The 11,835-nt window shown below is 48.9% G+C and overlaps 3 protein-coding genes across 3 annotated transcripts; all 3 read right to left on the reverse strand.

Moving 5' to 3' along the window:
- Positions 1–368: 368 nt before the first annotated feature.
- On the reverse strand, positions 369–2,778 carry OPT8 (OPT family transporter; the record flags this gene model as incomplete). Its single annotated transcript, XM_049252399.1, has 2 exons — positions 369–1,853; positions 1,909–2,778. The coding sequence occupies 2 exons, from the start codon at positions 2,776–2,778 to the stop codon at positions 369–371; spliced, it is 2,355 nt and encodes a 784-aa protein (XP_049108573.1).
- Positions 2,779–3,320: 542 nt separating this feature from the next.
- Positions 3,321–7,718, reverse strand: RAV1 (regulator of (H+)-ATPase in vacuolar membrane; the record flags this gene model as incomplete). Its single annotated transcript, XM_049252400.1, has 7 exons — positions 3,321–3,857; positions 3,910–4,160; positions 4,214–4,460; positions 4,511–4,954; positions 5,009–7,291; positions 7,363–7,551; positions 7,638–7,718. 7 exons carry the CDS (start codon positions 7,716–7,718, stop codon positions 3,321–3,323), a joined length of 4,032 nt encoding a protein of 1,343 aa, XP_049108574.1.
- Positions 7,719–8,349: 631 nt separating this feature from the next.
- LOZ57_003352 (uncharacterized protein) lies at positions 8,350–11,554 on the reverse strand (the record flags this gene model as incomplete). Its single annotated transcript, XM_049252401.1, has 2 exons — positions 8,350–11,438; positions 11,491–11,554. The coding sequence occupies 2 exons, from the start codon at positions 11,552–11,554 to the stop codon at positions 8,350–8,352; spliced, it is 3,153 nt and encodes a 1,050-aa protein (XP_049108575.1).
- Positions 11,555–11,835: the final 281 nt, after the last annotated feature.

An 11,835-nucleotide genomic window follows, 5' to 3' on the forward strand; every position in this document is an offset into this window, starting at 1 on the left:
ACCAAAAACCCCCCCCCCCCAACCCCCTTTTTTTTTTTTTTTTTTTTCCCCCCCCCCCCCCCCCCCCCCATTTGCCCCGATTTTCTGGCTTGGAGCAAATGCGACACTGGGTTTTATCACCTGCTGTACGCTCTTGACCCCATTGGCCTGATGTATATCTACATGTACACAAAGGTTTTTAATACAATCAACTTAAACTGGAAAATCCATTCACAAAAAGCCACAGCCTGTATTTGAATGCCAGCGGTTCTATGTCTAAAATTATGTGTAGAGTCAAAGATTCGCCATATATAAAGTACATGCTATGCGCAAAAATTCAACAACAACGGCAGTAATGGAAGAGAGATATGCAAAATTGGTTGATGGGATTAGATATGCGGCACGCCGGCACTTGCAAGTGCCAAATTGATGATACTAACAACGCCTTCGCCAAGAATAAGTCCTGAAGCCAAAATAACAACCGTGGAATGCGTATCTTCGTTTTGATTGAGCTCCAGAGGCTTTGAAAGGCTGCGGTCACCTTCAGTAGATTCGTCGTCTTCGTCACTAGTGACAGGGGCCCTGGCACTCTTTCGGTTCCTATTTTGGCGCCAGCTCCACCACAATTCTATCAAGCCGCCAATCGCCCTTGCGAGCGTGAATGAAGGCACATTATACATGCCCACTGCCACGGCAATACCGCCAGGGATCCACGCCCTCCATGCCGGGACGGAGCCGCCGTGGCGCAAACCAGCAGCGCTGAAGACCCGGATCATAGTGGTGATGGTAAAAATAACACCTGCAATTCCTGCAGCTTGCCAGGCCATGGTAGGAAGGCCCTCGCCTGTCACTAGTCGGGCGGTGAATATCCACACGTACGCGGTGGGGATCTGGAACATGTCTCCTGGAATTTGATAGACATTAACGTATAGACGATAAACCGCGACGGAAGTCACGGCACCAAAAATGCTGCCGATTAATTGGCCATAAAACTGGGCCTTGGGGCTTGCACCAAGAATATGCCCTGTTTTAAGATCCTGCATCATGTCTCCAGCCTGCAGAGCTCCTGATTCGGATACAGCGCCAGCGAGTAGGTTGGTGATGATGGCGGAGCGGCGACTATGGCTGGAAGCAGGTGTGGCAAGGGCAAAGATTAGCTGGGTCACTTTGCTGATGCCGGAAACGGGGTTGAGATCTGTCTCCCCGAGGGCGCGGACACCCATAACGGAGAGAACAAGGGCTAGTAGGGTAGCAAGAGTCGATAGAAAAGGAGTGATAATGTTTCCAAAGGCGATATGCATGCAGATAACATTCAGAAGTAAGGTCAAAGGAAGTAAAATTGCGACCGTCCGCATCGAAATGAGCTCCGACGGAGGTGCATCATCTCGCTCTGAAATCTTAGACGAGTCGCCTTGCGTGTGGTCTCCAGGGTTGAGGAGAACATAACCCTGTTGTGATTTTAAAGGGTTGGTAAAGAGGCTTTTCCAGAAATTCTTCTGGCCAGCTCGACGTCGGAGTGCATCCAAAATAGTCGGCCCATAGTGGACTGCTGGTCTTGCTATCAACCATCCCAAGTTGATGATCGAATCGGCAAGCATAATGGCTAGAGATATCCAAACAATCCAGCCCTTGCTGCCATTCTCCCAGCTATCTACTGGGCCTGGAGCCCAGCCTTTATTCTTTGCCAGAGGTGATAAGATTCCCCAACCAATGATTGCTCCGACGAGCATATGAAGAGACGTTGCGGAGCCCATTATGATGCCTTGTCCGACGTATGCAGGTGAGGGGTTTAACGTCCAGAGCCATTTGCTAGCTAGAGTCAAGCCAAAAATTGGCAAGTTTCGGAGTAGTGGGATGAAGTATGAGACGAGGGTCTATTAAGAATGTCAATATTGACGCGTTGAACAAAAAGGGAATACCGTTTCTCACATAAAGGGCAGATACGCCAAAAGCTAGAATAAGCAGCCTCATCTTTCCCTTCCAGTCCCGCCTGTGGTCATGTTCGTGTGATACAGGCAAGGTCGATAGCGGTGCAACCTGATTCTCTTCGCGGGAAAGTAGTCTCTGTGTCTCCTGGTTCTCTCTCTCTGAGCTATCTTCATCTCCTCTCACCTTCTCGGCGTCTTGCCCACCACCATGCAGGACTTTAATCATCAGTGCTGTAGCGGTTCCGCTAGGGAACTTCAATTTCTCCCTGACTATGACCTCTTTTCGCAGCGGTACAGCAAATACCACTCCAAAGAGGCATACGCCTAAGCTCCAAATGACCAATTTCCAAAACCCAAGCTTCAACGGCCCTCCCTCACCCGAGCCGTCAGGGGTACCTTTCTCTCCATCTGGACCACCCCGGAGTAAGAACTCCAGCGCAGGTATCACTCCAACAAAGCCACAACCAAGTGGCATTGATCCTACCGCCCCGGCAACGGTTTGAATAAGAACATTCTCGATAGGGCTAAACGGGAATGAGAGGTATGGTGCCATGATTTTGAAGGCTGCGAAACCGATGAGGGAAGAGGGCATAGGCATCGTACTGATCCAGCCAGTTTGAAGACCAAAGTAGGTATTCGAGAAGGTGATGACAGCGCCGATAGCAAGGCCGACGAGCAGAGAACGCGGCGTGAAGCTCTGCGCCGACGTCTTGGGCCGGAAGGCGAGGTCTCGAGAGAAATCATGATCGTAGCGGTCGTCCTCAAGAGACTCGCGAGCTTGAGGGCTCGGTGGGATGTCTGGCGGAGCGGGCGTCTCGAAAGCGCCCTGGTCATCTTGCGTTTGGCCTATGGAGCTCTGGGCTGAAGCCATCGCGGCAAGCGTCTGTGTAGTGATAAGGCGCCTGGCCGGTGATCTGCTGCTATGGACGGGCGCCGTCGACAGTTATCAGGCGCCGCCATTCGTGTGCTGGAGGTCTCATCCGAGTCTGCCGGGCGGCGGCTGGACGTCCGCGCCATCGCCGTATCAATCGGTCGCGATGACTAATGGCGGCCAGGCAGGTGAAAAGAAGAAGAGCGACAGAAAAGAGAATCTTAAGACGCGATCGGATCAGGCGGGTTGTTTTGTGCAAGGTGCCACAGCCCGTCTTCAATCCCAACCACGCTCAGTCAGGGCAAACGATGGTCTTTCTTCGTCGTCGCCATCGAGACCCTGGAAGACGACCCGTTGCTGTCAAGCATATCACCAGCAGCACGTCAGATATGGACAAAAACAATCTCTAATCCGAATTATTTAATCGTACGAGGCCTACTGATTCTATATATACAGCTGATTATTCAATATCCCATGCGTCGTCTAAAATCCCATGATATAGCTCCAAGAAACGAACATGCATAGAGTGCCCTACGCCCACCTCAGAAACCAAAATTATCAAGCAGCGAGTTCGTGTCCGGCTCTTCAAAAACAGTAGGTGAGGAATGGGCACCGCGGTTACCTGCAGGCACCTGCTTGCCTCCAGGATCCGCCGTTGCTTTTCTGATCTCTTCCGGCAAGCCTGGTGAAAGCGGCATATCCGCGACTACAAGGCTGCTTCTTCTTTTCAATAGCGTTTTGGGATTTGGTAGATTCTCTATCAGTCCGGCCGATAGGTGCAGCGGGGCCTTTTGAACAGCGGGAGCGGTCAGGAAATCCCAGTCACGAACGAGATTTAGGGCAAGCAGGTCACAGCCCATTCTGTCGTACAGACGAGCATTGCGGATGACAAATTCCCATTCGTCTCGCGGCGCAACCATCGAGGCGCCCTTCAAGGTCTGGAGTGTTTTATCTCGTAACTGCTGGTAGAGGATGACGAGGGCCGGGTCGTTGGATAGGTAAGACTTCGCGTGCAATGTTACTCCGGTAGAACTACCTGGGGAGCCAGGCGTCGGGGGTAAGAGTGTTTCAACCGGCGACTTCACCACGTTAGCCTATCGTCCGTTGGTACTTATCCTTTGCAACACTCACAATCAATGATCTCACAGCCATATCCCGTCTATTAAGCATCCAAAAGGCCCAACTTGCCATCCATCTATTGCCGTCATTCGCCGCATCAACAAGAACTTTTTCTTCGAGGACCTCTTTCAGAACCGGGCCACCGTCGCCTTCGTATGCCCGCGCAATTGTTATCGCGAGCTGAATATCTTTCAGCTGATTTATACAAACATACACAGCGTCTCGTAAGTGATCCGCTAGGAGGAAGAACGCAGCCGCGTATTCTACACACCGTTAGCACCACCCTCCAGCTCATCAATGGATAGTAAGTACACACCGAATCTTCTTTTACCAAGTAGGGCGTATGCATTCTTCAAGGCAGCAGACTGCCAGCGTGGGTCATTAAAATTATTGGAAAGAAGCCGGTATGTTGCTGCTTGCTCCCGGTGCCAGCTTGCCATCCGCCAGAGCCCTTGCAAGATGCTTTTCTTTCGAAGAGCTAAATAGAATAGGCTGCAATCAATAGGATTCTTTTCGTCAGTCTTTCCGTACTCATTTCGTGCAATTATCTCAAGTTGCGCCCGCTGAGATAGGTTAGCACTTCCCTGAGGTTGGAAAAGGGGTAGACTCATACCAAAGCATTTACGTCAGTAATATACATAAAGACGCCACTTTCTCGGGCGTTCTCCCAAAGCATTCTTCCGTTATACTGCCTTGAAACAAGATCTGCAAGAATCTCATGGCTGTCACTATGAAATGCCCAGATTATTTCTCGCCATGTGACACCGGAAATTTCGGGTAATTTCTGGCTCCTACGAAGCATATGCTGTCGGAAAAAGAGGAGATATCGCGATGCGTTATCGTCCATAGAACGTCGGTGCTTCTCAACCGTTGCCACACACTCAACAATATTTAGCAAACGAAATTGTTCTTTACTCGAAAGCTGAGGAAGAGCAATCCGCGCCAAATACTCATTCAACGAAGCAGCAACAGTTTCATCCAAAATATTTGAATCTTCTTCAAATGAGTAATCATTACTAGAAGTGTGCATTTCTTTCCATGAAATATGTTGTGCTGTCTGCGATCTGCGTCAGTACTAGTTCCGAAAGAAAACACAGTCATTCCTACGCACCTTCATATTTTCGTATATATGTTCGAGGGGGATGTTCAAAAACCCATCGAGCTCATCTCCGTCAGTAAAAAACTTCAATTTTCGATGCAGGCTAGTGAGTATGAGATGCACTAAGCTAGTTTTCCCAGAAAGAATGCACTGAGCAAGGAACTGAGGGTGGAATACAGGCAGGGGACCATTCAGTCGGCTGACTACCTGAAATAGATCGGCATGTGAGAATTGTTCGTGGTGAATCCGGAGACCAGTGACAATTGGCTGGTTGGCTTCAATATACTTGTCAAAGACAAATAATTGATTACCAGCACCGACAACTAGACTTCCATTTCCTAGCCAGCAGGAGTCACCGATCGGATGAGGGGTGTAATCTTGCATTCGAATCTCTCTGATTTGGGTCCAAGAAGGGCCAGCATCAAGGTAATCATACCGTAGCTGGGAAAGAAGAATCACCTTTCGTGGAAAGCCAACAGCAAGTATAGACTGGACATCAGGGGTAGATGTCCAGTCGAGATCTCGAATAATGTCTTGTTCAGAAAAATACTCTTCGAATTCAAGCTGGGCATTGTTTGTATCCCATATGCTTAAATGGGCACGATGCTGATTAACAAGGGCTGCCTTGCGCATCGATGCAGCACTCGCAAGTGAAGGGCTCTGGATCCCAGTCTCAACTGTGGATGTGAGCAGCCAGTCAACCTTTTGATTTTGACTATCGACCTTAGCTGTCCATGTCCTAACAGTGCCGGTATGGGTATATGACAGGGCAATGTCTGTAGCAAAAAGATCTAAAAATCCTGTGGTCTTCATCCTGCTCCCTGCAGGGTCAACCGGGAGGATATATGAAATATCTTCATTCACGCCAAGGTGAAACGTGCAGAATTGACGCAGATATTTCTGGTTTCCGTTGACGCCATTAGGATGGCCATGCTCTGCGGGGATGTTGATTTCCCACGCAATCCCGGCCATATCAGCACCAATAGCTGCAACATAGATAGTGGAGGATGATGGATCAGTGGTTGGTATGAGCAGAACGCACAATGGTTTGCTACTTGACTCAAAGTTACATTTATCAAGCAGTTTTCCGTGAAATGAACGGACATCCCAGAGAGAAATCCCATTGTGATGCAGATTCACCAGATATTTCCCATCATCTAATAGAAATGTCCGGTGAATGTGTAGGTCAGATAGGAGATAACTCTGTTGAACAAGAACGGAGCCAGTGCCGCCAGATCTTTGCCGCCACACCATAGCTTTATTATCGTCCGTTCGAGAAATTAGCATTTTGCCAATTGGCGTACGAACAATTTTCTTGATTGGCCCTGCATGGCCAGACCAGGTTGCCTTTGAGAGCATACGGCTTTTTCTAGGAGTTGGGTCAAACATGATATGAATTTTAGAGTCCAACCATTCAATTCTTCCATCAAAATAGTGAGCCAAGATCGTAAAGGAATCATCACTGACGCCCCCAGCAAATGGATAGAATTGAGCATAGTCTTCCTGATCAAGAACCCCCTTTGGAAGAGACAAGTGCATGCCTTCGACATGAGCAATATTAAAAATGGATTCTGACGACTGGCGTTTACAACCCAGGTTCTCAAGGCCCCAAGCACACATGTGACCTCTACCATCCAGAATGACACAGATTTCGGGGCTTTTTGCGGCAATTTCAATGAGGTGTTCTAGGGCATGATGGTTGCCGTCTTTGGGGTCTCCACGTTGCACGGCACGCTCCGTCGCAAGGGCAAAGTCGCGACTATCGATAATAAATCCATATCGTCTCATTCCGTGCTCAGTTTTTACAGGGAGTCTCGGTTGGATTGATGCTACCATATCGATTTCATTCCAAAGCTGTAGAACAGACGCAGAGTGACGGTCCATGGGCGCCCATATTCGTATTTTATTATCGGCGCAAATGGTGTAGAGTACATTGTCCATCGTTTGCTCCCGGTGATGTGGTCGTCTCCAGTACATATGAGTTACAGTCGATGGGTGAGAAAGGTAGAAAACATCGAAACGAACCTCGTCTGCAACGAAGGAAAGCCGTCTCCATATCTTGACGAGTCGGTCATACCGACCTGTAGAAGCTACTAGGCCTGCATCTGGGGAGAACAATGCCAGTTTGGCAGGATTGCCTAGCACCTTCGTCCAAATGGCACGCGGGGAGTCTGCAATCAGCCACAGAATGAGGCGTCCATTGCCGACAAGGAGCTCGTCGGGAGACCCCCAGGACAAGGTCGTGATCTGCCCCTCTTCATAACCATTACATTGGAAATTGCAAGCTAAACTCCACTAAATATTCCATCAGCAACCAATATCTCCATCACAATTGCTGTTCCAAACAATGCGCGCGACAATCATACCCTAGGCGGGTCGTTCCCGATACTGTACGGCTGGTAAACGAACACGTCCGACCCACTGCAAACAGCAATCTTTCCAGAAATCTCCTCAATCACAACGGCTTCTAGAGAATCGACATCATCAATGTAGATGGTCTGCAGAAGCGTGTGAGGCCCATTCAGAATCACAAGTGCACGGCCGGTAACGTAAGTCTATTCCGCAGATCAACACGGGTTAGCATTGTTTTCAAATAAATTCTCAAGCCAGGCCTTAGATCAGGTCAAATTCAGGGACATACAACGACGCGAACGCCATCCCACAGCGCGGTGCTCAGAGCTTGGAGCTTCGCTGAAGGCCGGCCTGGTAATACGGCCCGCATGGGAAAGGCAGCGGAACGCCGGGATATATTCCCGGCGTTAAATCATTTCCAAGTCAGGCTGTATCTGTAGTTGGCAGAGCTCTGGGAGTGATGAGGCGTGGAAGAGCGGTAGTTGTTGCAATATGGACGTGATATAGTAGTTGAATGCCAGAAGTGAAACGTTGCGATGACGTCCTCGTGGCCCGACAGCCAAAACTCTCGTGCTTGACGATCAACACGCGGAGAATCCCAGCACCGGGACGCTTGTGGTCTTCACAAGTTATGGCCTTGTGACTGACTGCCCTGGTGACTGGGTTATATAGTTATCTTTAATCTACATATTTAATTCTACCTATTCTCAACATGCACGCGTAAAACGCGTAGGGGAAGCAACAACTGCGTAGTCATGGCGCCGTCATCAGGTCCATCAAATAGTTACATAAAATCGCCGTAATATCCAAGCTGACGCGGTACTTTTAAATTCCGAACGCCCGGCATACAAACTCATCACGTTATACAGTCCAAGTGAGCGCCTAAACCAAAAGATGCGGCTATAAGAGCAAATCCAAACGAGCACCGCGCATGAACAGAGCAAAATGCTGGAAGAACTCCTGTACTAAAATCAAAATGACTGGGGCAAAATAAATATGCGTCAACCTAGGTTGCGGTTAGTCGACCGGCCATCTGTTGGTGATTCTGGCTCTGACTCTTCTTCGATGGCAAAGCGAACACTCGTTGCTAACGGGCTTTTGGCGTATAGAGTTCTTCGTCCTGGTAGAGAGCGAGGAGGATCCCTGGCAGCCATCAATCTAACAGCAAATGGCGTTATAGCGGGTGTCGCTGGTGTGGTGGATATCTGATATAGAGATCGCGCTCGCGCTGCTCTTTTTGATGGGCTGGTTAGATATCCTGGCGTTGGCACTGGTGTGTGCGACACAGGATCGTGTTCCACGCCCAGATCGCTGATTCGAAGCGTCGATTCGGGGTTCTCCCATTGCTCGTTTTCATCGAAGAATTGGGCATCGTAGCGTGACCCAGGGGTAGTGATATGCTCTACATCTTCTTTGGTCGTGCGCAACGTCCGTGATCTCTGAGTCCAGTGAAACAGCATGTTTCGTAGGTGTTTTCGCAGAATACGGTCATTCGCCGCGTCAGCCTTCTCATAATCTGTTTTGACTTGGAATACTCGCAGACTGAGCTTTTTGAGCTGCACAAGCGCTACAGCGGAGACATGTAACTCTAAAAATCGAGCTGCTTTTTCTTCCTGGGTTTGGTATAATCTGGAGGATCCTACCCAGCTGCCCAGATTATTGTAAGTTAATTGACGATTGTAATAAACATCCGCATCTTCTACTTGTTTCAAACGGCTAACAGTCGATGAGCGCCACTGGTCGAACAAATGGATTGCCTTTTCGAAAAGCTTTCGTTGATACGTCTCCATTGCTCGCTGTTCCATATCCGAGACTGAAATAAGGCGAGATCGCCATGTTGCCAGCGCGTCACAGACCAAATTGACCTTTAGTTTCCGCCGAACCGTCACATAAGCGTCCTGCTTCCGTTTCTTAGAAGCTTGTTGCGCAACCGCCCGCCACTGTTTGAGCGTTTTAGTCATTAGGAAGAAATAGCGAGCATTTTTCGCCCAAGTTTCCAACTTCGCATGGTGGTCCTTGCGATTCTTCCAATGCTCTAATGCTTCTTGTTCAACACGAGGCGCATAAAAGGTCAACGCTACGTGCTCTCTTTGGCGCTGTATAAATAGTTTCTTCCGCCAGATATGAAGTATGTTGCAAGAAATCTCCTTCTTTCTGTGAATGCGGAATTCTTCCTCACTACGCAAAAGCTGAGTATATAGAACACTAGAATTATTGAGTAGCGTCGTCAACGCGGTGCTCTTCAGCCGTCGCTCTCTAATCCGCACCATAAAGTGCAATCGTTCAATGAGAACCCATTTATACAAAGATTGCATAACAACACGCGCGTCAGCCCGCATACTTAGAGCGCGACACCGCAATTTGTCGTTCCAAGTCGTCCAGGCATTCCGTATGAGCCTCTGGTAATTCATATCGTGTGCAAGTCGTTGCATATAGGCTTGATACGACCAAGTAGAGAATGCAGAGCGTACGAGTCTATTGTTTATCACTTGGCTGACTCGAGTAGTTACAGCCCCAAGTCGGTGCTGAACACGCCATTCTGTGAAATTAAACCTCACCACTCGTTCCAAATGCCAGCTATGTGCGGTTTGTTGAGAAGTTGTAATGGAGCGCGTCCTCTGCGACCATTTATCCAACACTGAACGCAACAGCATTTGCTTGCGTTTTGAATCTATTTCAGCATCTTGTTCTCCATGGGTTCTGAAGGCACGCAGCCAAGAGATTAGTGATCGTTGTTTTAAACGGTGATCAGCCCGTTGAGGTGCCCTGTTGTAGCAAAACGACCAATACCAATGCCAATACATGCGTCTGATTAAATGGTCCCGATAGAACTCGGAAGCTCGAGTCTCATTCAATTGCAATTGTTTGATCTTGGAAGTCCAGAAGCCAAAAGGCATTTTCAGAGTGAGGCGCTGGATCTTCAGTTCTGTCACTGCCGTGATTTCCTTCCATGCATTTAAGTACTTTATCCCAATGATACGTTTTCGCGCAGCGTTGGTTCTCTCAATTTCATCAGAAGCCACCTGCGCCCAGTGAGTAAATGCCTTGGTTAATAGATATAAATTTCGAGCCCGGACAGCACGCGCTTCGAGATGTTTGAAAAATCGATCTGTTCTAGCTTCAAGCTGTTTCTCTTCACAGGCAAGTCGCCACTCTTCTAATCCCTGGCGAAGTAAAGTGGCTCTATCTCGATTGATGGCGACTCGATACATGGCCTGAACAGCTTGTTGTCTTCGCCTTGCTTGCTCATGCCAAGATACAAGCAAATGGCGGGCTATCTTCCTTTCGCGGTAAGAATTGAATATCGAGGCATCCATAAGTAGGTTTGAAAGAGATGGCTGGTAGAACAGTTCTGGTGGCACTTTAAGCTGAGGGGATTGGTACTCAAATTGATCAGAATCAGTTGCGAACCCATCGTCGTAAGCCGCCATTTGTTGCTGTTGAAGGCCTGGAAGTCTGAGGTCTAGCTCAAGCGGAAATACATTATTGTAGTCTGATGGATACCTGTCATTGGAGCCACGAGGTCTATGAAGTTCCGGTTCGAATTCCAGTAACAAAGAGCCTCTGTCATCCACTCCGCTAAAAGATGCCCTCCTTTTAGGCCGGACAGCAGCTATATTGCTATTATCTATATCCAATCTCGAGAGTGATGATCTAGACGGTGGCCTAGGAATACTCCAGTGCGTCGTGTCTGTAGGCGCATCGTAAATCGAATTGAAAGAAGCTCTCCTCTGCCTTCTCCGATTGATTCCCGTGCCATTTGGTCTGACGGGTAGTTCGCGAGTATCATTCGCCTCCGTTCTGTTCTCTAATTCCATATATGATAATCCATTTGCATTCGTCGTTGGATCGGTAAGGAGCTGGATACCCATCTGTAGGAGCAGCGATTCGAACCGGGTATAGAGCGTATCCCCGCGCCGATGCTTGCCCAGCAGGAAGAGAAAACGGAGGCATATCTGGTCTGTCTCTGGTTCGATATTATTCTCGGATAAAACGGTATGATATTCTCGGAAGAGCGCTCGAAAGGTATGCGTTTCGACATCGGGATACAGCTCAGCGCGCGTGACGATTTGGTAGAGAAGCTGAACATCTGCGACAGGATTATCAGCACAGACGCAACAACCAAGCTGAGAAGAGCCAACCTTGATCGCTGAGAGCTAATTGCTCAGCTACTTCAAGGTCGTTGTTTATGGGGACTGGAGGCATCGAAAGCTCCGCGACACGAGGCGCGTTGTCTGTAGAATGCGACAGGAAGTCATTGCGAGAGGCAACGAGACAGACAACGCCGCAAACAATGGAGCGATCCCATCAGCGGCCTCGCGACAGCGGAGGAGCGCCCACTAACACCGCAAGTAGAAAAGGTAGCCCGTGCGATGCAGAAACGGTTCTCTGTCCAGCTTTGGTGTTTGGGTTTCATCTCACTAGCAGAATCATCGCCATCATCTCCACACGCGTCAATTGAGCCGCGATTATGTAACTTCGAGTTT

Source organism: Ophidiomyces ophidiicola (assembly GCF_022830035.1).
Source record: "Ophidiomyces ophidiicola strain CBS 122913 chromosome Unknown scaffold_11, whole genome shotgun sequence".
NCBI classification, from domain to species: Eukaryota; Fungi; Ascomycota; class Eurotiomycetes; order Onygenales; family Onygenaceae; genus Ophidiomyces; species Ophidiomyces ophidiicola.